Here is a 26248-nt window from a genome sequence, read left to right as displayed (position 1 = left end):
CGAAATTCCACCGTAAGTCGCTGATACGAATATTATCAGCTCTGGGAGCCTTGTTGGGCTTAAAACTAAATACAAGACTACGCGAATCCTGTGATGTCATGTTTGGCAAGAATGCTGAGGCCGAGCAAGAGAGGTTCAAGTTAATAGGAGTGATGTTCTCGTCGTTTGATACACCCGACACGGAAGCAAAAAACAATTAAAAGCGTCAGTAACCTATTGTAAGTCGGTTCCGAAATATTAATACAATTAATAACACAAATAATAATAATACTAAGAAGAAGAAGGAGAAGAAGAAGTAGAAGAGCAATAGAAATAATAAATCTTTATTTTCATAAAAAACTATAGGTGGACAAAAACACGACATATTTCAGGGTAATACTTGCACAGTATTAACAAAAAATTCCCATTAAAAAAAGACAACAAAAACCAAAGCACATTTGCTACATGAAAGACCACGAAAAAACGTCCATCAAAACCTACTAAAAAATTACAGACATTAGTTATAGCAGCCTTACCACCTCTTTTAATTTTCTTTTGGAAGTCACCGAAAATATACGTTCCAGTAATGTGTTAAACATATCGGTAACATACACACATCGTCTGGCCGCACCATATCACGTTGAACACCAAGGCATTGTAAAGCGTGGGCCTTTTTTTTTAACAATCTCGAACAAACATGTTCAATTTTAAATTCAGGATTCCAGAAATGCCGTGTCACCACCGTCTGCTCAAATAAAAACGCAGAAAAGGAAGGCCAACGTCATAAAAATTATCTGATCAACGTAAAAGGGAAGAATTGTACGGAATAATCTTTCATATTGCCACCCGCAGAGCCGAGAAGGCAACGCTCGGTCACGGTCTTCTAGAAGATTCCCGGTCATTCTCAGAAATGTCACGAATGAAGGTGACGAGAAACCGAACAGTGAACTGAAAATAAAGATTTAATGGGCGAACTTGTGCCAACCAAAAAGAAGTAACGGAAGAGCGTCGAGGTAGCAGAAAAGCGGGCGGCGGTTCGGCGGCACTACAGAGCGCTAGCGAAGCTGGGACTGACTCGACAAGGTCGCGGGAGCCGCTTATCTACCCTGCGTCACTATCTCGAAAGTTCGGCAAAGAAGGTTCGAGCGTCGCGCGCTCGGGGCGAGGATGAACTGGCACTTTCGAGAATAACAAAGCAGAAGGAAAGTTACGTCTGCTGCGAGAATGACCGGGAATCTTCTAGAAGACCGTGACCGAGCGTTGCCTTCTCGGCTCTGCGGGTGGCATACGCCAGCCAGGAGCACGGGGCTCCTGGCTGGCGTACTGGGGCTGGCCGCCCCGACGCCAGTCTCCTGCGCCGCAGCACGACCGACGCCGCGACGACCAGCCCCAGTACGCCAGCCAGGAGCCCCGTGTACCCCGGAAGACCGATGTGTGGCGAACAGCCGACCGACGCCCGCTCTGCTACCACTGCGGGGAAGCCGACCATGTGTACCGCCGATGCCCATACCGACGACTCGGGCTGCGCGGATTCCACCCAAACGACCCGCGCCCCCGGTATGGTGAACGCCCTCGGGAGATCGACGAGTACCTGCGACGACCCCAGTCCCCCGAGCCTGCGTCCCGCCGAGAGTTCCGGTCGCCATCGCCCCGACGTCCAGCTTCGCCGATGCACCGACCCCGACGTGAAAGCCTGTCACCCCTCGCTCCTCACCGGGGAAACTAGGCGCGGCAACCCCTGGAGGTGGAGTTGCCGAAGACAACCGACGTAAAGAGCCTCCAAGAACGACGGAGCGCTCCCACTCTCCCGACCCCAAGCATCACAACGACGCTCCTGCATCGGTGTCTAACAACCTGAACGTTGTGATCGACGGCCTCGACGCATCGGCACTCGTGGACACCGGAGCAGACTACTCAGTCTTGAGTGGGAGGCTCTCCCGCCGCCTTCGAAAAGTCATGACGCCGTGGGAAGGACCCCAAATACAAACCGCCGGAGGACATCTCATCACACCAGTCGGGAGATGCACTGCTCGCGTCGACATCCACGGTGAAACGTGCCCTGTCAAGTTCGTCGTTCTGCAAGACTGTTCGAGGGACGTTATCCTCGAAATGGACTTTCTCTGCGAGTATGGCGCCGTCATCGATCTCGGAACAAACCGGCTGACGCTACGAAAACCTGCTCCACCAGCGGAGGGACCCCAAGCGACGTCACCCACGGTCCGAGTCCTCGCAAACCACGTAAACCTACCACCGCGGTCGAGTGTTTTCGTACTTGTCGGGATCGATGAAGCTTCCTGTGGCGAAGTTCTTCTCGAGGGAAGCCTCCAATTGCTCCTGGGAAGAGGCATAGGCGTCGCAAGGGGAGTAGCTGAACTTCAGGACGGGCGGACTGTGGCCCTCGTGACGAACTTCCGAAACGAAACGCAACACCTCACAAAAGGTGCAGCCGTGGGCCACATCGAGAAACTCCGAAACCCCGCCGAAATCACCGCGATTACTGACGAATCCTCGCCGCCCCAGCAAGACAGTACGTCGCCAGCGCAGCTCGACATTGACCCTAAGCTTCCGGACCCTAAACGGCGTCAGCTGGCTAACCTCCTCGCCGAATACCGCGACTGCTTTGCGACGTCGTCGAAGATGCGCCAGACCGCGGTTGCCAAGCACCGCATCGTTACCGAGGACGACGCGCGCCCTGTGCATCGATCGCCGTACAGAGTCTCCGCTAAGGAAAGGGAGGTGATCCATCAGCAAGTTCAAGAGATGCTGAATGACGACATAATCCAACCTTCAAGCAGTCCATGGGCCTCTCCAGTCGTGCTGGTTAAGAAGAAGGACGGAACTCTTCGGTTCTGCGTGGACTACCGGCAGCTCAACACGGTTACGAAGAAAGACGTCTACCCACTCCCCCGCATCGACGACACTCTAGACCGGCTGCGCCACTCCCGATACTTTTCGTCGATGGACCTTAAGAGTGGCTACTGGCAGATCGAAGTCGACGAACGGGACCGAGAGAAGACTGCCTTCGTCACGCCCGACGGACTGTTTGAGTTCAAGGTGATGCCCTTCGGACTGTGCACGGCGCCGGCAACGTTCCAACGTGTCATGGACACCGTCCTGGCAGGCCTCAAGTGGCAGAGCTGTCTCGTTTACCTCGATAACGTCGTGGTATTCTCGGCCAACTTCGACGAGCATTTGCGACGCCTTCGGGCCGTTTTAGAGGCAATCAGGACCGCAGGACTCACCCTCAAGCCGACGAAGTGCCGGTTTGCCTACGGCGAACTGAAGTTCCTGGGCCACGTGGTGAGCAACGAAGGTGTAAGTCCTGACCCTGAGAAGACTCGCGCCGTAGCGGCCTTTCCACCGCCCACCGACAAAACTGCCGTCCGAAGATTCCTTGGGCTTTGCGCATACTACCGGCGATTCGTTCAGGATTTCGCCAAGCTTTCTGCGCCGCTAACGCACCTTACGAAGGACACCGTGAACTTCGACTGGGGTGAAGAACAACAACAGGCATTCGACGAACTAAAGCGACGGCTCCAGTCACCACCGATTCTCGGCCACTTCGACCAATCAGCCGAAACGGAGGTCCACACGGACGCCAGTAATACAGGACTCGGAGCGGTACTGGTCCAACGACAAGAAGGTGCGGAGCGCGTGATCGCATACGCTAGCCGGACGCTGTCGAACGCGGAACGCAATTACTCGACGACCGAGAAGGAATGTCTGGCCGTCGTCTGGGCTATCACGAAATTCCGCCCATACCTGTACGGGACTCCGTTTCGGGTGGTCACCGACCACCATTCGCTGTGTTGGTTAGCGAGCCTGAAGGACCCATCGGGACGCCTCGCTCGATGGAGCCTACGACTGCAAGAGTACGACGTAACCGTGGTCTACAAGTCAGGCCGAAAACACAGCGACGCCGACTGCCTGTCCAGAGCCCCTGTCGAGTCAGCTGCCGGATGTGCCAAAGACGACGACGACGACGACCACTTTCTTGGCGCGGTGAGCATTCACGGCATGGCAGCGCTCCAGCGGGACGATCCTGAGCTGCGTGCATTGATCGACCACTTGGAGGGACGAGGGGGTACGATTCTCCGAGCCTTCTCACGTGACCTGCCACGATTCGCCGTCCGGAGAGGTATCCTCTATAAAGAAAACTTCGGGGACAACAACTCGACGTGGCTGCTAGTGATTCCTGCTAGTCTTCGAGAAGAGATCTTCCAAGCCTGCCACGACGACCCAACATCTGGTCACCTTGGCTACAGTAGGACTCTTGCACGGATCCGAGAAAAATACTACTGGCCCAAGCTTCCGAAGACTGTCCACCTCTACGTCCGTTCGTGCCACGAATGCCAACGACGTAAGAAACCACCGACGAAGCCGGCAGGTCTCTTGCAACCGATCGCGCCCCCGACTACACCATTCCAGCAGGTTGGAATGGATCTTCTCGGACCTTTCCCACCGTCGGCGCAGGGAAACCGGTGGATAATCGTGGCAACTGATTATCTCACCAGGTACGCCGAGACAAAAGCACTCCCGTCGGGGACCGCCGTGGAAGTAGCCAAATTCTTCGTGGAGTCTATCGTCCTCCGACACGGCGCTCCCCAAGTCCTGATTACGGATCGAGGATCCTCGTTCATGGCGCAACTGACACAAGAGATACTCCGCCTGAGCCACACCGACCACCGCCGGACCACGGCATACCACCCGCAGACCAACGGGTTGACGGAGCGACTAAACAAGACCATCGCCGACATGATTTCTATGTACGTTGACGTGGAACACAAGACGTGGGATGAAGTGCTGCCCTACGTCACGTTTGCGTACAACACGGCGATTCAAGAAACTACCGGCATTACACCCTTTCAGCTGGTGCACGGCAGAAAGGTGACGACGATGCTCGACGCCGTGATGCCTCACGGCACCGACGAACGACGGCACCGACGAACGACGGCACCGACGAACGACGGCACCGACGAACGACGGCACCGACGAACGACGGCACCGACGAACTACGGCACCGACGAACTACGGCACCGACGAACTACGGCACCGACGAACTACGGCACCGACGAACGACAGCACCGACAAATGATGGCACCGACGATGCTTAGTTGGTCACCCAACGAGCAGAAGTACGCCAGCTAGCCCGCCTTCGCATAAAAGACCAGCAACGTGTCAAAGCTGGCCGGTACAACTTTCGTTGCCGAGACGGGGAGTTCCAGCCCGGAGACAGGGTGTGGGTGTGGATGCCCATTCGTCACCGCGGCCTTAGTGAGAAACTGTTAAAACGCTGCTTTGGACCCTACAAGGTTATTCGCCGCCTTGGGGACTTGAACTACGAGGTGCTCCACGACGGAACTCGCCCATCAGGACGCCGCCAGCCACGACCCGAAGTCGTCCACGTAGTTCGACTCAAGCCGTTCTACGCGCGTTAGGATTGTGAAACTGCACGTTTGTTTTGTTTCGCCGTAATTGTTTTAGCCATTTCCGTTTTCCTTTCGTTTTGCATCGGGGCGATGCACTTTTAAAGGGGGGATAATGCCACCCGCAGAGCCGAGAAGGCAACGCTCGGTCACGGTCTTCTAGAAGATTCCCGGTCATTCTCGCAGCAGACGTAACTTTCCTTCTGCTTTGTTATTCTCGAAAGTGCCAGTTCATCCTCGCCCCGAGCGCGCGACGCTCGAACCTTCTTTGCCGAACTTTCGAGATAGTGACGCAGGGTAGATAAGCGGCTCCCGCGACCTTGTCGAGTCAGTCCCAGCTTCGCTAGCGCTCTGTAGTGCCGCCGAACCGCCGCCCGCTTTTCTGCTACCTCGACGCTCTTCCGTTACTTCTTTTTGGTTGGCACAAGTTCGCCCATTAAATCTTTATTTTCAGTTCACTGTTCGGTTTCTCGTCACCTTCATTCGTGACAATATATTCTTCAGTAGACTGTCAACACGGCTTTGCCCAAGCAGTGAAACGTATGTGAAGGCAGTTATACCATATCTGAATATGCTGTAAGAGAGAGCCTGAGCAATTGTTTGCTTTATCTCAACGGGAACAATACTTTTGAAGTTAAAAAGTAAGCAGGCCGCGCTCCGCAACATAGTGCAGACATAAGCTATGCGGCTTTTCCATAACCGGTCACTGTAAAAACAAACAATATATTTAATAGAATTTACATATTCAACCGTAGAGCTTTTACACGGGGAACATTCATGACCATTCAAAAAAGAGGGTTCTGAATCATTCTGGTTTTTAGAAAAATTCTTAAACAAATCAGCCTTGTCTTTTGCACATTTACGAAAATGGCATCTTGAGAATAGCACCACATAGCTTTGATTACGATACTTTGCGGATTTTTTATTGCCTTTTCATGGCACAAGTTTTTTTAAAAGCAGAACCGTATCATCCGCGTATTGGAACATAGTACAGTTGTTAACTGTTGAAACAAAGTCATTAATAAAAAATGTTTAAAAGCATGGGAGATAAAATTTAGCCACGGGGGGCACCGGCCTTCATTTGTAATTTACTGCTACAGTTAATTTTAACGTCTAAAACTACATCTTGGGATTGATCGGAGAGGTCCACGGAGGGGTCCACGAAAACCCACCGCATACAAATTTTGTAATAAAATATGATGGTTAGCTGTCGAAAGCTTTTGCTATATCTAGGAAAAAAGCACAGCTATACAGGTTTTGTTCGAACGCGCCATGGAGCATATATGAAAATTCTTTCAAAAGTGGTAGGTATTTACCTTGCCGCCACTTTACCGTACCAAAAGTGGTAATGTAAAGTAATACGAGAAATAAATCGATTCGAATAATGAGAGATATTCCTCTTAACACAACCCCAATTAAGATTGTAAGCAATTTTAAGGTTTTGGGAATGATCTTTTCTGAGACTATGTCCTGGGATAATCACATAAATTATATAATTCTCATACTGTCACGAATAATTGGATTGATATATCGCCAGCGACCAATTTTGCCAACGAATGTGAAATGACTAATCTACAATTCTCTGGTTTATTCGTATTTAAATTATGGCCATCTTGTTTGGGGCTCAACTGCATTATCGAACCTTGAGTAGATATTTTTATTACAAAACAAATACTGGAGGTATATCGGCGGCGCCTTGTTTGACTCTCATACAGCTGGTCTTTTTGGGGCTTTCCGCGTTATTAGCATATACAATTTATACAAATAGAGACTTAGTAATATGTTTAAAACAGAAAACAATAGAAATACACGTTTCCTTACAAATTTGGCTAATCTATATCTGAAAGAACCCGTTTACCACACTCGTCATGCACACCTTTGGGAGATGGTGGCTCGAGGACAAATTACGGCTCCCAGTTGGTTTGATATTGCGTTGCCTAAATTACTGAACCAGTTAGAAGAGAGTGAACTGGAATTGAATAGAATATCATTAACACACATTAGTGAATATTTTATAAGCTAAGATAGGTAAATTAGCAATGACTTCCTGTTTTATGTAATATTTGTTTTTAAATATTTTCTAATATATATATATACATTTGTTTTTATTCCTTGTTTGCTTAGTACGTATTTTGCGCTTGTATGGTGTCCTCTTGTTTTACCTTGAACCATGTTTTGGTATAGAATATCTTTTTCGTATGCGTTCTTCTTTTTTTCCTGCGCCTCTGCTGTTTCGCTCATGTAGGAGGTCGAGGACCTTGTCAAGCTGTACTTTACAGCTTTTTTTCTCGGCCTCCGCCATCAGTGTTGATGGGAAATAAACTTACTTACTTACTTAATTCGTTTTGTAGTGAAACCGAACTGTCGGCTAAACAAAATATTAAATTTTTTCAGAAATTACGTCATTCTTGCGAGAAGAGATTTGTCCAATATCTGCGACAGTCTTGGCAATATTGATATTGCTCTGTGAATTTGTATGTTGCCCTTTTGTCCTCCCTTGAAAAGTGGGTTGATTATAGTGGTCTTTAAATTTTCTGGAATAAAATATTTATCTAACAACTCATTTAAAATAAACAGCAAAATATCAGCAAGAGTATTGAAGGTACTTTAAAGCGTAAATGCCGACACACCGTCAATGCCGGGTGGCTTATTTTGTCGAAAACTAAATATAATTCTTGCTAGTTCCGTTTTTCTTTGAGTTGCGAAAACGCTGAGGCTGCTAATGCCTCAGCGTTTTCCTGCTAATGCCTCAGCGTGCACCAGCCATGTTGCACCGAAGATGAGCTTTCCAAAGTCCCTGCAAAGTAATGATTAAAGTTATTGGCCACTGCAGCGGGATTCCCAGCAAAATGATCTATGATAGCGAAACAGTTATTATTTCGTCCTCGAAGGTGATTTATCACATACCATGTTTTGCCGCGATTCCCGCCGATTGATTGAAATAATGTAAAAAGTGCCGTCGCTTTGTAACAGGGGTAAGAGCGGACACTCCACCCTGTAATCTAAAGATAAGGCCTGATTTTTTGGCGCACGTTGTTGCGCGTCCACAGCCAGTCTCGATATGCCATGGATAGGTTAACGTCAGAATTTAACCAGCTGTATCTACGTTTCTTTATAAGAACCCGTTGACTGAGATTTTCAAATATTTTAAAAATATTTTTAAACGTTCACAAATTTTTTTCGTACAGGTACACAGAAGAATTACACTGAATGAGTGTTAAGCAATCAAAACCAGTGATTAGATCATCGAACTTGCACTGATTGAGTATCAGAACTTAAATTTTATTGATTTTTCCCTTGCTATATGAAGGTCGTTAAGCAAAAAGGAATGAAGTGTTTGAAAAACGATAGGCCACAAAATATTGATCTGCTAATCGTTGCGCGATAACGCAGGAACTCAAAGAGCTATTAGGTGTGCGCAATGCAACATGGTCTAAACATGATTCTACCATCTGGTTATTTACCAACTCTTCCCGGGTAGGATCATGTATTGTACCATTCCAATTCATTTGCAAATAAAATTGACAGGTAATCCGAAACAGCTACTTTACTAGAACATAAGATGTCTATTTTCAGATCTCCTACCAGACAAATCTGATCTGTCGACCACCACGGCTGCAAGATGTCATCAAGTTTCAATATAATACGTAAAATACTATTGGAAGGCTGGCGATAGAAAGCAAACGATGAGAATAAAATTGCCAAGACTCATTTTAATGGCTAGGCAATCTGCATGTGTAAATGCAATGTCGAGGGGTGCCACGGCATAAATCTCTTTTACAAAAATGGCTATGCCCCCACACCGACGCAGTGGTCGCGTTACAAAAAATGGACAATAACCTTAAAAAATAAACACATCTAGACATTCGTGTGTAACATTAATTTACGTGACAATAAAAATAGCAACAAAAGATGGCAATGGTTCCGCCAAGATTTTGATTTCTTCCCAGTACTTTCAAATGCTTCTTATGTTTATACTTAGCAGTGTAAAATCCTGTTCAGTATTTGAACCAAAGTTCTCTTAAAAAAACAGTCTGAAAATACCAAAACATTAGATGGCGAGCTGAGGCTGCTAATGCCTCAGCGTTTTCCTGCTAATGCCTCAGCGTGCACCAGCCATGTTGCACCGAAGATGAGCTTTCCAAAGCCCCTGCCAAGTAATAATTAAAGTTATTGGCCACTGCAGCGGGATTCCCAGCAAAATGATCTATGATAGCGAAACAGCTACTATCTCGTCCTTGAAGGTGATTTATCACATACCACGTTTTTGCCGCGATTCTCATCGATTCATTGAACTGATGTAAAAAGTACCGTCGCTTCGTGACACGGATAAAAGCGGACACTCTATTTCTTTAAACCCTGTAATCTAAAGATAAGGCCTGATTTTTTGGAGCACGCTTGTTGAGCGTCCACATCCAGTCTCAATATGCCATCGATCGAATAACGTCAGAATTTAACCAGTTGTTTCTGCGTTTCTTTATAACAACCCGTTGACTGAGATTTTCAAATATTTAAAAAATATTTTTAAACGTTCACTAATTTTTTTTGTACAGGTACACAAAAGAATTACACTGAATGAGTGTTAAGCAATCAAAACCAGTGATTTGATCATCGAACTTGCACAGATTGAGTATCACAACTTAAATTTTATTGATTTTTCCCTTGCTATATGAAGGTCGTTAAGCAAAAAGGAATGAAGTGTTTGAAAAACGATAGGCCACAAAATATTGATCTGCTAATCGTTGCGTGATAACGCAGGAACTCAAAGAGCTATTAGGTGCACGACTCTAAACACGATTTTACCATCCTTTTATTTAGCAACTCTTCCCGAGTAGGAACATGTATTGTACATTCCAATTCATTTGCAAATAAAATCGACAGGTAATCCGAAACAGCTACTTCACTAGAACATATGATGTTTATTTTCACATCTCCTACCAGACAAATCTGATCTGTCGACCACCACGGCTGCAACATGTCATCAAGTTGCAATATAATACGTAAAACACCAGTGAAAGGCTGGCAATAGAAAGCAAACAACGAGAATAAAATTGCCAAGACTCACTTTAATGGCTAGGCATTCTGCATGTGTAAATGCAATGTCGAGGGGTGCCACGGCATAAATATCCTTTGCAAAAATGGCTATGCCCCCACTCCGACGCAGTGGTCGCGTTACAAAAAATGGACAATAACCTTGCAAAATAAACACATCTAGACATTCGTCTGTAACATTAATTTACGTGGCAATAAAAATAGCAACAAAGGCTGGCAATAATTCCGCCAATATCTTGAATTCTTCCCAGTACTTTCAAATTCTTCTTATGTTTATACTTAGCAGTGTAAAACCCTGTTCTGTATTTGGACCAAAGTTATCTTTTAAAAAAAGTCTGAAAATACCGAAACGTTAGATGGCGAGCTATTCATACAATCTTATCAATACCTATTTGCCTGTTGACTCGAATTAGAATAGCATTTTCTGTTTTTTACCTATATATTTTACCTCGCTTGGACTATACGAAGTTATATCTCTTATCTTTTCCTGTAGTCCTTGCCTGCCAGAACAGTTCTCGGTTTAGTTTCGAAAGGTTATCGTTAAAGAACAGCTTTTGTAGCTCCTCCGGTTGGTGAAGCCGCTGCATCCTTCCGCGTGCGTTGGACCAGCTCTCTTTTTGCTGCGACTGATGAAAAACGCACCAGGACTGTCAAAATTGCTTCTGATTTGCTGGAAGGCAATGAACTGCCGCAACGTCGATGTTCGAAAAATGTGGCAATTCAAGCCGCGAGGCAAGCTGAGTTAGCCTCTCCTTCAAGTTCTCATTTTGTTTGTAGGGCAAGCCTCGAAGTTCCAGGTTTGCATTTCTACTGTGTTCCACGTCATTTTGCTAATCTCGCAATTGCTGCAGCTGGTTCGCCTGCGCCTGAACAGTTGCTTTTGAGCTGCTCATCTCAGCCTTACCTGTAGTGTCCCGCTTTTGGACACTCTTCACCGCAACATTAAGCACCTGAACCGACCTAGAGAGCTTCGTGAACTGCTCTTTCGAAAAGAGCAGAGGGTCAACTTTTGCATGCAACGCTGGCAAAGATTCCACGTTTGCTTCTATCTCTCTGAGCTCACGGAGCAACAATAATTCAGAGAGCACGTTTTCCGCCTACTCATCGTGAACTAGCTGTGAATCAAACCATAAATCAACAAGTGAACCGGAGGACGATTAGAAGACAAAATGTGTCCTGGCGCTTGGCCAGGTAGACCGCAGCCTCGGGCCCGCGGACCAGGTCACAGATCACAGCACCAGTGGAGTGAATAGGCGAAGACAGCAGCACTCACCAAATGTTTCATGTTAGGTGATGCGACCGATCCCAGCTCACCGTCGAACAATTCCTTGATGTCGCCTGGCGCGTTCCCGGCAAACACGGTAGAGAGCAGGGTGCAGGAGTGTGAGGTGGCGGAGCACACTTTGACGTAGTTCGATGCGTTTCTTGTGGCCCCTGAAGAAGAGTGCGGGAACAGCTTACAGCGCGGGCTCGCCGTTTTCGATGTTGCTTGGTTCGTTTCTCGGAGGGGACTGCGATGCTTTTAGTTTATTTTTATTTTTAATTTAATAATAATAATAATAATAATAATAATAATAATATAATAATAATTCAATTTCACTTCAATTCATTTCATTTATTTAGATACCTTCCTAACACTATAAGGTGACGGGTCGGTCGTTTCCTTTATGATTTCTGTGGAGAAAGTAAAGCACAAAAACCGTGAGTCGCTTGGTTCCTCAAGAGGCGATTACTTTGGCCTTTATGAACATTAAGATAATGCAGATTGGGCTTTCATATATAGTAGGATCGATGGAAATCGTGCCGTTGAAGTGTTTGCAAACTATACCGTATATGCACTTCAAAGTTTCGTGCCCAAAACGCGTCCTTACACAAGTCGTTATCCGCTCTGGTACTCCAACGAGCTTAGATCCCTTCTAAGTAAAAAAATTGCATTGTCATCAGAAATATAAGTTCGAAAATTCCACGTTTTAGTATCGAAAATTTTCTGAGTCGCGTGCGCTATCTAATACATTGCTGAAGCGCGTGAAATATCACATCGTGAGCCAGTAGATCGTAGTTTAAATCGTGACCCAATGTTTTTCTGGCGATATGTAGAGGATCGCACAGGTATACCTTCGTCAACAATAAACATAGGTGACTCGTTTTGTAATATGCTGTATGAGTCCGAAGATGTATCAAATGGATTGGCGAGTTATTTTTCTTCGGTTTATTCTTGCGGCCAAACTGGACTGCCTGTGCAAGGCGCAAGTGATAATGCCAGTGATCACATGACAATTTTGTCTTATGAAATTACTGGTATTGAACTTGCTATCAGAAAACTGAAGCCAAAGTTATCAGTTGCATTTGACGGCATTCTAAGCTTCATTGTTAAAGGATGCTCCTTTGTTTTTGCGCCTGTCTTAACGCATTTTTTTAACTTGTCGTTACAGAGCCTTACATGTCCTTCCCTGTGGAAGAAATCTAGAGGGTGTTTTTTTTTAGATGCACCAAATTTTCAAGAAAAGGGAACGTGAGATAGAGTAATTGAAGCCCTGGGAAATGTTAATGGCCATGGCGGCTACTAGAAAAAAGGTGAAATTAGGTAATTAGGTAGCTAATTAACTAAAATATTTTAACTAACTTTTTAATTTTTCTCCTGAGAGTACATAATGTATTTGGAGAATTGAAGCTCGACCTCAATATGGTCTAGCCCTGACATCAAAGTTTGATTAAAAATTTGTAGTATGTGCTACGGGGTGAAGAAATTTCACCTTGGTGCACGACGTCAAACCGAAACTAAGCAAGGAAAAGCGCCGGTGAAGTTTTCGCTCCGCCCTATTAAGTATGCGATTTGTTATTATCGCGGCCGGCTACACTTGCATAGGCGAAGCTGGCTGCAATAACGACGATCCACGGGGGCCGGAAGGGCGGACCAATTACGTTACCGGCGCTCTTTCTCGTTTAGTTTCAGTTTCACGCCGTGTACCAAAGTTACATTTCCTGACATCGTAACACCTACTACATATTTTTTAACCAAACTTTGATGGCAGGGCCAGATTATATTGATGTCGAGCTTCAATTTTCTTAATACATTATGTGCTTTCAAGTAAAAAATTAAGAACTTAGTTAAAACATTTTAGTTAATTAGCTAACTGATTACCTAATTTCACCTTTTTTCTAGTGGTCACCATGGCCATTGACACTTCCCCAGGGCTTAAATTACTCTATCTCACGTTTCCTTCTCTTGAAAATTTGGCGCAGCTAAACAAAAACACCCTGTATTACAGTGTCAGTAGATAAGAATGGCAGAGCGGATGAAGTAAAAAATTACAGACCTGTGTCGTTGCTACCTCGCTTTGCTAAGATCAATGATATGGTTTTATTTGAACGCATTTCAACCCGTTTTCAAGCGTAAGATAATCCCTTCACAAAACGGCTTTATGCGTAGAAGGTCTGTTGAGACAAGTCTCGTGTCTTTTTTTTTAATTTTGTTTCGCCTACTGTGTGTCAACGTGGACAGATAGACGTTGTATATTTTGACCTTCCTAAGGCTTTTGATCCGGTAGACCATTCGCTAATACAAGGTGGTGACGTGTCCTCGTCAGTGGGCCTACAGCGTTTTCTGCCTCGTTTTCATTGACGTGTCATCCAGAAACATCGTTGGAAGAGTCCATTTTAAACACCTCACTTTTTTAAACACTTTACAAGAAATAGTGAACGATTTATAATTCCTCGAATATATACCAACTGTGGAAAGAATGTACAGTGGCCCAATCTTTTAATATTATCAAGCGAGAGTCGACCGCCGGGCCAGAAAGCGCCTTGCCGTGGAGCGGTGCGGCGATAGGGAATAAATTTGGTGCGTGCGCATAAAGCTCTTTTTGGTGCAAGGGTCGTCTGCTAAGCTATACCGTCGACCACACAAAACCCCTGCTCTTTATCTGCTGGCAGAGCTAACCGCCTTTAAGCAACGACCTGAACAGCGCTTGCTTGCGTGGTTCATGATACTTCTCAGGCGCAGCATAAACCGCGCGTCATTGCGCCTCTGTTTATGCTGCGCACGACGTGCATCACGCCAGCGCTCTCTTTTTAGACATTTGCTCTACCAACAGATAAGAGAAGCAGAGAGAGAGAGAAAAAGAAATTGAATCTTTTGCGAGGGAGCAGGGGCTGTGTCCGGTCAACGGAATAGCCTAGCAGACGGCGCTCGCACTTGAAACTGCTTCGTGCGCACGCGCGTAATCTCTCCCGTATTGCCGCACCCCTCCGCGGCACGGCGCTTGACGGCCCGGTGGTCGATGTTCGCTTAATATTATTAAAAACATGGGCCACTGTGCGAACATTTTACGTCCCTGACATCTCTAACAAATTACCAGACTTTCTTAATCACCTCGATTCACCACGATCTTTAAAAAAAAAAAACATATAAAAGAAAAATGCTAGAAAAAATGTTTGCATTTGATTTTACAAATAACATTTCAAACTCTTTTTGGGTCTTTCTGTATTTAGTGCTGAATCGACATATGCATTTGCTTGTGTCTTTATCTATGAAGTACTTACTTGTAGATTTGTATATCCGTGTACGAATGCGTAGACCAAAATATGGGTATATATATAGGTCTCGGTGCATCATTGTGTGATATATGCCTGTATACACATATCGGTATTGCTTTCGGCTTTTTATCCGAACATTTACATTTTTATTTTACTTTTTGAAAGTGTACACTGTCTCATATATGTGTTTAAATATATAAGTTTACTTTGTCTTCAAGGATGGTATAGTGTAGCTGTAGCAATCATATATGTTTGTCTTATTTGTGCCCTTCGTTAAGTGTTCTGAAATTGTACACCGACTGCTATTAGCAACGCCAAGAACGCCCGTTTACCACTAATATTGGCTATCATCATTGCTGGGTCGTGTCACACAAGCCATCACTGGCTTCGACAGACCTGACTCTTATATAATGATGAAACCAAATGCTGGAATATATTTATTATTATTAATATTATTACAGAAACCTTCTTCGATATTTCTGCAGACGTATCTAAGGGATATCTTGTTACGTAAACAGCAAATGTTTCTAAGTATAAAAATTTAGGAATAAAAATACATGTACCTCGAATTGTATAACATATTTTTATTGCAGTATCTATGCCCCGCATTGGACTACAGGGCAGTAAAATAAACCAACAATTATATCGAATAAATTGTTTTCAAAATATTCCACATTTAACGCACTTATCCCATGCGCTTGGAATTACCTCAATTTTATAAATAACGACGTTATGCTGGGTTATGCGCATCTCAATTTTCATAGCCCTGCAAGGTGTTTCACAAGTTTGCGCAAATATATACCGCGAAATTCCGTGGATACCAAGAAATGCGTAATAAAGAAAAACAAAGTGGAATATATATTTTTTTATTTTTGTCGTAATTTTGCAATTTCACTAACTATTTAAAATCAAAAGCTCATTTCAAAAATGAGCAATTAGAATAAAATATAATGTGTGGCAGTTTGAGGACTATATCTAGAATAAGAAATATTTACCTGTTGCTCTTCGTCCAAATTGCGAAGCTTGACGACAAAAAAAATATTTTGTTGAGTCGTGTCTGTTATTTGCCAGGTTTGGAGCGCTTAGCAGTTTTGAAGTATCAAACAAATGTGGAAGTATTACAAGGTTCAACGTTTCAACTATTGCCAACGGGTCGGACCTTGTATGCCTGACAAATACAAGTTGGTCAGACGGAAATAAAAGCTACAACTTTTCCTACATCGGGAACTGGACTGGTCACCAACAATGCCTTTCCAATGTAAGTACAACATAACTTTTATTTTTTTTTCCTTGTGTGAGGAGTTTTATAACTAAAGTTCAGAAGAATACAGACGGTTCTATTAGAACTGAGCTGGTGCGGCCGTCACACCTAATGTTATGAAGTCAAATAGTGTACTATAATTTAGTTGAATAATGAAACTGTCTCTATATTAAGAACCTAAATAACATGAGGGATGTGCATTGCGCCGTCATGGTGCAAATTGAGGAGCCTCAAGACGGTCCGATTGGATATCAGCATATTGGCACCATCGTGGCTGAGGAGACGTGCACTATACTGTGTTTCACCTTTGGTGAGAACGCAGCCGACGGTACAAGCTGGTGTTGCTAATCAAATTAAGCTAAAGTTTCAACATCTTGGCATCTGTCATATTGTGTTGCGTCTCCTATCTTCAGCTAAACTCGTACATTATGGCTCCTCGCTTTTACTACGTGCGTCCGTGATTGCACGTCTTCTGTTCTTCGGCTTCGTTCTCGCTTATGGCGAAAACAAAGTATGGAAAGCGCGAGTTTGTCTGCTTCTAGCACTGCGGTTGCTATGATATCAGAACGCCTAGCTCTTATAGTCTGATTAAAAAAATATTTTGATCTCAAACATCTAGCATTGAGGTTTACCCACTATCCTTCCAATCAAAGTCAATCAGAACTCGTCATAAAGCAGACGACCTATTCTTAGGTGTGCTCACCTAGTGAGTGTTATGCACCGAGAAAGTGAGGAAGAACGGGAGACGGGAGCGCCCGGGGACGTTAGAACGCCGAGCTTTTTTAATGATTAGTGGGTAGACCGAGCTAGGTGACCGTGTTACAAGATGTACTCGATCTGACTCTAGAGTAAAGGTTCTGTACCTTGGCGTTCGAAAACCTTCCCGCGTCTAGCGTAGCTCTGTCTTGCCACTTAGTATGATTCGCCGCAATAACTAGGATCCATTACATGGAGATTTGCAACACGTCCTGTGTCTAAACTACACTCGCCGAACGCGTTCCAATGGGCTGTAACGCGTACGGCGAATGCAGTGGAGAATAAGGCTGCCTCCGTCTCCTCTGCACTCGTCGAACACGTTCTGCTGCCTACTTTCATCGTGTCTCCATGCGTGTGCTTTCATTGTGTCATCATGCGGCTGCTTCGTAATTTTATCCTATCTTTACTAGTCATCCTCGACATCCTCGTGGAGTTGCGGGGTACTTTATCCCAAGTCCTTTGTTCGTACACACCCAAGGAGCACTAAATCATATCCTATAACGATGCCGGCAGAAAGCCCACAAGACCAGCGAGTCCCACAAGGAGAGCGAACCATGCTAATAGATTAAGAAGAACCTAAACACTGAGCTAGTCACCGCAAAAAAAGAGAACCACCGGAATTTGGTCACCTGCCACAAGACCGATGCGGACTGTAAAATGAACGATGATGAAACCATCGCAGCAGACCTTGGCCGCTCTCTATCGCTATTTACATGCTCGTCGAACCTCGCACTCTCTCGCCATAACTGGCCGAGGTGTACGAACGCGTCGAGCACTGCATTAACCAATATGACAGCGTCGCCCGCCAAACTGGGTGCACAGATGACCCGCTACAGCCGAACCTGTACTTCTGGCTGAAAGGAATTGCAAGGCACTGCTTTGGGAACCACAAATGCTCCTTCACGTCGTGTAAAGTCTGCAAGACCAAGCTGAAGCGCACGCTTGTCAGCCAGCATCGACGAAAGAGAGCTGATCTGCTTTGGGCCAGGGCACGAGGTCCCAACGAGAGCGTAACCGCCTTCGTGAACCATGTGATGCGCCTAAACACCCGCACTGACACTGAGGCTACAGAAGAGAAGCTGAGAATTCTTGTGCGGGACGTGAGGTACAGCACCTTAGGCGACCTTATTCGCTACTCTCAGTCATCAGTTGAAGAGTTCGTCAGCGCGACTTTCAAAACCTAAAGTGCACAGCAGCCTTCAGCCAATCAGGATCAACGACATCCTGGCGTCTCCATACACTGAGTCGTCCAGCTGCAACTTCGACGCCAGCCTCCCAGACTTTCGTGACATCATCCGCGACCTTGAACAGGAGGAATGAACCCTGCCGCCAGTCTCCCTGCTTGCATTTCAATTGCCTAGGTTGTTCGGAAAGAAGTTCAACAGGCATTTCAACCTGAGACTTCTGCGGGCGCAGCGGCAACTGTCCAATTGAGGGTGACCTACGACGCAAACACACGACGACTGTCATAAACTGCTCTTTAGTAGCCGACGCCAACTCAACGGAATACCCTAACGCCACAGTATTCCCGACCTCAGGAAGAGCCAGATTACGTCAGCGTTGAACAATGTACACCGAGAAAGACGGACATATGGTGAACGGCTGACCGAAAACCACTCTGCTCTTACTGCTGTGATGCATGTCCAGCGGACTTGCTTGTACCGACGAATAGGTCTGCAAGAGTTCGCGCAGAACGACCATCGACAACGATTTGGGGAGCAACCGCGGGACTCTGAAAAGTATCTTTTACGAACTTAGTTCCTCGTGCCAACTCTCCCCTGAGGCTCCCAACCCGTTTCACCTCAACGTGTATTAACTCCCTTACGCTGGTATCACCAAGGTAGTCTGTTTTTATTGTCTTGTTGGGAAAACAACGCCTGGGGGTGGCGTTGCCGAAAGCACACAAAGTAAAAACCCTCCAGGAACGCCGGAGAGCTCCCGTTCTAACGAGGACGCATTTGCAAGGGGGTCTAACAACCAACACGTCGTCATCGACGGCCAAACTTCAACGGCGCTTACCGACACCCGTGCGGAATATTTCGTTTGGAGTGAGAAACTGCCAGAAAGTGACGATGTGGTTTAACGGTCCACAAATAAGGAGCGCCGGAGGTCACCTAATGGGCCCCCAGCGTCGAAGTTTCGAACATACTGTGGCGCCCTCCTTTTGGGTAGTACACTTTCACCTCATTAGCTCTCGACGAAGTTACAAAACACTCAGTTGCTAAACTCACCCTTAAAACCCGGACTGGTCGCGTCCACCGTGACTAAGCTGGATCAGAGCCGTGTATTGAGAAAGTTTGGCCATGCATCGGTTTGAATAGGCGAGCATCTCGGAGCCAACCACAGGCCGCGAAACATCCACTAGCACTGATCATGAGCTCTAAAAACGCGACTCGAAAAAATTAAGCTTTTTCAGCGTCGCTGGAGTAAAATGGTGTAACTCTTAGTGACTGAAAACTTGGCGCATGTGATGTTTTCGTCACGCCCATATTCAAGGGTAGAATAACGAACATGCGCTCCCAACGCGACAACTTTTCTTGACATTTCCGTGGAGAGGAGGAGAGCCCGCGCACAGCTTTATACAGCCGATACAGCCTCTATCAGCGTTCAAAATGAGAGAGGGAGCGCCTACCTCTGCCTTCCCCTGCACTGCCGAGAAAAGTTATCGCAGAGTATAGAAACAGCGTCTCAGCTGAGGTGGGGAAAGAAAGCACTGCCAAAGCCAGCGCACGAGCCAAGCGGGAGTCCGCTTCTCAATTCGCTTGCGCGCCCCAAACCTTTGCACGGTTTTCTTTCAGCCAGTCTCAGCTGAGACGCTTTCCTAGCCAGCCGGCCCAACGCAAACTGTCACCGAGAGGCCCAGATTGAACGCTTCTACTTCACGCTTTAAATGTCATTCGCAATATCGTGACGTCGCGGTCTGCTGATTGGTCCACGCTGTGTCGCACCCTTAGTTTAAGCTCTAGCCGCGGTGGGAGCATTCGGCGTTGGCGGCGGCCTTTGCTCCGCCCATTGGCCAAACCCTCCTAATACACGGCTCTGGGCTAGATATGATAACAGCGACGCCCTTTATTGGCGAGTCAAAACATGAAAGTGTATTCATACAGCTACTGCGAAATGGCACTGCATTCTAAAAAGAAATGGAGGAAAAAAGTAGCAACGGCGCGTCTTCCTCCCATCTACTGACGCGTCCCCAAGCGGACACGAGAAAAGGGGAGGAACGAAACGTTTTTCTCCTTCTCCGAGTACACGGGAGAAAGCTTTCGCCCTCCCGACTCATCTTCTTTCGGTTTCGTTTTTCGAGCAGGTCACCCACGTTGTTTAATAAAAAGCTGTTGAGTTGATCGAGCTTCAGCGGCAGCGAAGGCCGCCTGTAATTTTGTCTTCTATTCTAAACGTGCAGAACATTTCGGTTGAATTGACGTTTTTATCACTAATTTTATCAAACGAGCAAACGAAGCCGCTAGAAACAGCGAAGTTCCGGAGCAGTGCCAGCAGCGCCACGTACACTGGGTAAAATGGCCGTCTCCGGATTGCGGGACTCACGCGGCATGGACTACTACAGTGTACTAGAATACTTGGGTAGTGTTGGGACCGGAGCGGCTCGGCAACGGGAGCTCGTGAGGAAGCGTGTATTGACAGTTCGTGGCGGCGCTGTAGTCGAGTTATCCAAAAACAATTGCGCAGTCCGCCTTTTTTTTTTTTTTTTTTTTGTCACTTTGAGCAGTGCACGTGTCGGTGTTTTCACCTTATGTTGTACCGCAGCGAGGGCTAGAAGCTGCCCTTGGTGCACGAGAGCTTGTGCCGCCGAGATGTGCCCTAGAGCAAGGAGCTCGCGCTTGTAGCCTTTCCTGCGGTACAACACAAGGTGAAATAGAGTATTGGCGACGTGCGCGATCAAGCGTGTCGCTCTGGTCGAGCTTTACAGAATTCATTAAAAGGAGGTAGTAGATACGTGTATGTCGTCTGCACTGTACATACGTAGATCTCGGCAAACCCAACAGGGGTGAAAAACCGTTGCAATATTTTGATTACTCAGCCGAATATAGTAATTAACTTTTTAATGAACGGTTTAATGGGCCATGTTGCAATTGCAGCTTTAAAGGAGCCATTATTAAAGGCCAACATAATTTAGAAAGTTCGCGAACAAACAACGAGCTTTGAGATATTCATCGCTAAAATTTTGCCTTTCTTGCTTAATTAAAAAACCGCGCGCTGAAAGCGCGAATGAGGTTGTGCTGATATTGATGCGTAGAAGAATGACGCAGGTTGTTTCTGTCCCCTCGTCACTAACTCGACAGCGTTTCTTCGGTGGACTCGCCGGCGCCACACATCAAGACGACTAAGTTACTATTCTACGTATTATTTTCATAACGCGGTTTCTGAATCAAGCGAAGAAAGGCAAACTTTTACAATAAATATCGCGAACCCCGTTGCCTTTTCGCGAATTGTCGAAATTGTGTTTGCCTTTAATAATGACTCATTTTAAAACTGCAATTGCGCCATGGCCAATTAAGCCGTTAATAAAGAAGTTATCTAGCAGATTTTGGTTAATTATTAAATATTGAAAACGGTTATTCACTTATTTATTGTCCACCGAGCCCTAGAGATATAACGAAAGACGGCATCCACATGTCTGCCACATCCTTTTTTTGTAAAATATGTAGTTCTGTAAAGAATAAAACAAAAGCACCCTGTATGCCTGCGTGAACCACATATGCCCCCTTTGGAACCACTGGACTTTCCCTTCGAATACCCAGCTCAGGCGAGACTTGCCTGGTTGTCAGAAAGCAGCTGTCGGTTAAATTTATTGTTATGAGTGTGTGGGTTTCAGATGGTGTACCCTCAAGAGGATAATGCGCTGCATATAGTAACCATGTATGCGCTGCACAATGTAACCATTATTTCAATGCCGTGCTGTAAACTATTACAACTTTTTCCTTGCCTGATCTATGTGTGCTCATGCTTTCTGCTCAAAATGATGTGAAATAGTTTCTTGTTTTCTTTGAATCGTATAAAGCATTACTTGTTCAGCCCACTTTGTCTCAGATTTTGGACTTAAGTTCAATGTTAAAACGCGTGATAAAAATTGCCACGGCTTATAAGCCATTTCTTACAAGTGAACGTCGGGTGGTCCTCGGATGGTCGTGGCAGTCATTAAGAAATAAAATATTCTCCCCCCTTCTCGACCGTCGCTTGGGTGGTTCGTCGCATAAATGGACACAAGAATGAGTGACAAGTGATGCGAGCTGATTAAGGTAAAAAAAAAAAAAAAAGAAGACGGACAGAAATGAAGACAGAGAAGTTAACCTGGGGTACTTAAAACATACTAAAATGATTTCGGACTTTAGTATGTGCCGTTTCGTTCCATTATAAAATAAGATAGAAAAAAAAAGAGAACCGCTTCCGAGTTTTGGATATCCCTTCCAAATATCTAATATTCGGCCTTTGCGACCAAGAAAATGGGCATTTCATTTAAAATGCGCACCATCCGACAAACCGAAAGTCGCAGCTAATTCTACGTTGAAACAACTTGCAATCCGCTTCTTTAAAGTCGCAATTGTTTTTATGTAAAGGAAGGGTAATGTTGCTTAAACCGTCCAATACATTGAAGCATCTTGTTGCTAACGTTCGTGCCGCAGCGTAATTGATGCCACGGTAGGACCGCTGGCAGGCCGTAGCTGTATCAGAAACCCTATGTGCACTCCACCAAAGCGGCACCAAAGATTCATATTTTCGCGCGTGCAGCCGCGCATGCGCACACCTTCCGGATAACGCGCCGGTGTTGACACCTGTCGCGATCAATACCACGCGCTTCAGGCGAGCCCCTCCGGTCCCAACACTACCCAAGTATTCTAGTACACTGTAGAACTACTGTAGCGAAACCACGCGGAACTGTGTCGACGTTTTCGACGTTATGGAAATCGCAGGAATCGGTTATGGAAATCGCAGGAAAAAGCAGGTTTTGCTGCCGGCTGCCTGGGTGCCTTCCGTGCTGAGTACGGTTCTGTTTTCCGATGCCAAGTGCAACCGGCGTTCAACGTGGTTCTGTATTTGTGCGTGTCAGCAACATAGCAAAAACATCGTGGTGGCAGTGTTATGGGTTGTGAACAGAAGACTGGAATTATCGCCGATGTGACCGTGTGTTCGCGTATCAGTGGTGTAACAACAAGATGAGATCATAAACCGTCGGGCATTGATGCCGCTTGTCAGGCCGTGATCGGAGGGGGCGGGGTGTCGCAGGTTGACATTCCGCTTTGCATTAAAAAGTTTAATACCACTTGAGGGTTTAGGTGCAATCGATCGACGTCCGGATAGTGATGTTGGAGCGCTGGTCTGAACAGTAAGCTTCAATCGTACAGTGGCCAATGTGACTGTCGGTTGTCTCGTCCCCAAGAGCGATTGCGCTCTGGGGAAAGGACAACCGTACAAAATCGTAACGGAAAGTACGTATGTTTACTGTGTGGAATTTTAGCATTAAAAAGAATAGCAGGTAAAATCAGAAAAAAAGCTACCCTTTATTTTGCTGTTTAAATATACTACGGTTCCTGGAGAAACTGCCCTCCAAGTGGCGCGCTGGGATGAGCGCTAGAAGTTTGCGAGCTCGCCACGGCGTAGCTCTGTACACCTAACACCTGCCGCAAGTCGCGGCTTTGACTACACTCAAGTTGATCGAAAAGCGATCTCTGAGCCCGTGAAGCATCACTTCCAGCTGAGTGAATATCCGCTCTACAGAAATTAATTCAAGACGGCAATCGCAGCATTGCGCGAACAGCACGAATAGGAAAACAAACACTACAATAGAAATACAGGCTGCGACGTGCCGTGCGGGAAACAAACTCATGGCTTCGAACCGCATTGAAGCGGCTTGATTTATTGCTTTTAAATAATTACGGCGTGATCGAGCGTTTGCTTTTTAATAAGAGATTCATCCCCTGAGCCATTCAAAATACTCTCAGAGGTATGACATTGCTGGAAAAAAATCAACATGCTGGTAATATTTTTTATTGCTTATTCAGTCACCGAAAAATTCCGTACGTTCAAAACGACCAGTATCAAAGACGAGAACACAGAGCACGGGTGTAATGCTCCGGCTAATGTGGTGTGCCGCTGTATTTATGTTTGTATGTGCCATGTATTTGTATGTGCTCGATGTATGTTAACCTGATGCTTGTACTATACGTTTGTGTATAGTAGAGGATTCCAATGCGCGATAGTGGCCTGAGAAAATGAAAATATTTTCATGTAGAACATGAATTGGGCGGTACCTAACGCCACCCAACCTAGCAACTTGCAATTCCTTTGCTTGACCCTGCCATCTGGTGGCAAGCGACTTAGCCCTCTTTCAGGCTACGCGATAAACAGCGGCTCCGAGTTTGTTCTTTCAAAAGCGGCTTTTGGTTTCGCTGATTGGTTCGCCATTTCTCCGTGATGTGCGGTTGGCGAAAGAATTGTGACTCGAGGAACACCGAAGGTAAGGCGCAAAGTGCGCGAAGTAACTGGGTATCGGTTGTCTCCGTTTAACATCGCAGTGCTGGCGACGAGAAGACTGAGTAACTGCTTTCGAAACGCAAGTTTCTGTACCTGTGGGGGGAATCTGGCTTCGATAATAAACACAGTTTGCGGAAAGCTCGTGTTACGCTTTTATTTGCTGCTCCTCTCGTCCTGTACAAGAGACGTAGCGTCCTCGTTAAGCCTTATTGAGCTCGATTTGCTCGATTCAAGGCCGCCATGATGAGATGCAGGCGACGGAGGAACTTTGCTCCCGTACTTCAGGGACGAACGTTTCTCTATTTCTAAAGGAACATAGGTTACAGTCCGTTCCTCCCCTAAGGGAGGACTATCCATACCCTTTTTTCTATGAGTGTGCGACATGATACCGTCCCTAGTGCGACTCGACCTGAACCAATTACGTGCAGCCCAAGTTACTAAAACAACTTAGTTGGAAAACTGCTATGGAGCCTGCTTTGAAAAAGCTGCCCCGATCTGTACTCGAGAACCAAGCTAATTGCGATCGCATCCCCGCCACTTCTCCCGCAGTGGTCACTCCGGGAACTGCACGGCTGCATGCATTGGTTCAAGTCGAGTCGCGCGAGTACCTGTGGCGCCATCTCGGATAACGCTTTCGCAGTATCTATATAAATCACCTTTAATGTTTTGACTCGCCGCTAAAAGGCGGCACTGTTATCGTATTTAGGTTGGTCTCGGTGTACGGGAGCAGTCCGGGTTTCATGGGTGAGTTTCCCAACTGAGTGTTTTAGTAACGTTGCGTGCAGCCGTGCATTTTCCGGTGTGGCCGCTGGGGGAGAAATGGCGGCGCTGCGATCGCCTTTAGTTCGGTTCTCGCGTGCGGATCGGAGTCACTCTTTACGGGCAGTCTCTGATGCAGTATCCCAACTGAATTGCTCTAGTGGCGTTGGGTCTCGCACAAACTTAAGGTGCTTCGGCTGAGCTTTTTTTATTTTGTTGTAGTGATGAAGAACGAAAAAGGAAAACACCTGTGGGTGTCTGAAATCCGCTACATTCAACGCCGCAAGCAAATCGAAAGTTTCATATTTATACTGCCACAGCTAGAATACGCCTCTCTTATTTCTGGGTGGTGACGTCAGGAAATCTGGCGTCCCGGCGTTATTTTCTCCCCCTTCTTTCTTTGAAGCGCGGACACGGCGTTTTTTGGTTCACAGTTTTATTTTCTTAGCTTCGACTTGGGTTCGACGGTGTTAGATTTTTTGTTTTTTTTGTAGCTTCCTTATTGTCGCGTTCCGGACCAGGGCACGCACGCTTCTACATTTCTTACAGTTTTAAATGCCACCTGTAATACACGTAGCAATACTCACAGAGGGTTATTTTGTAATAATGTTAAAAGGTGTAAATGCTATTTCTGCAATATTGTAAGCCCACGCATAAATATAACGAGTGTTTGATTTTAATTCGAACAGATTTATTTAAATAAAAAAGTCGGGAAAATAAACCATCGTTTCCAATTGGAAAATCTAGGGAACGTTGTCTTAAACCACCAAATCAGTCAACCTCAGTTAAACTTGAAGCAGACGGTAGGTGCGATAGTGCACTGAAGTTTCGACTCGTGCAACTGGCGCAACGCTGGGGGTGTGAAAACGCGGATGAAAATATTTGCATCGCGTTTTCGCACTGCCAGCGTTGTGCCTGTTGCACAAGCGAATAGACCCGCGTTTACAATGTGCTTCAATTTTTTTTTTTACTTGACCGATTTGGTGGC

At 46.0% G+C, this 26248-nt stretch overlaps 1 protein-coding gene across 1 annotated transcript in view; it reads left to right on the top strand.

Moving 5' to 3' along the window:
* Positions 1 to 26248, top strand: part of LOC115329253 (proline-, glutamic acid- and leucine-rich protein 1) — a gene marked incomplete at its 3' end in the record, with an annotated part of 67067 nt that overhangs the window by 13371 nt on the left and 27448 nt on the right. Inside the window, exon 2 of the mRNA XM_040222058.2 lies at positions 16065 to 16251. Within this exon, the coding sequence (XP_040077992.2) occupies positions 16065 to 16251 (187 nt within the window). The remainder of the gene's footprint in view (positions 1 to 16064; positions 16252 to 26248) is intronic.

Source organism: Ixodes scapularis, unplaced genomic scaffold (assembly GCF_016920785.2).
Source record: "Ixodes scapularis isolate PalLabHiFi unplaced genomic scaffold, ASM1692078v2 PGA_scaffold3__209_contigs__length_174095766, whole genome shotgun sequence".
NCBI classification, from domain to species: Eukaryota; Metazoa; Arthropoda; class Arachnida; order Ixodida; family Ixodidae; genus Ixodes; species Ixodes scapularis.
This window is presented reverse-complemented; position numbering and strand designations above follow the sequence as displayed.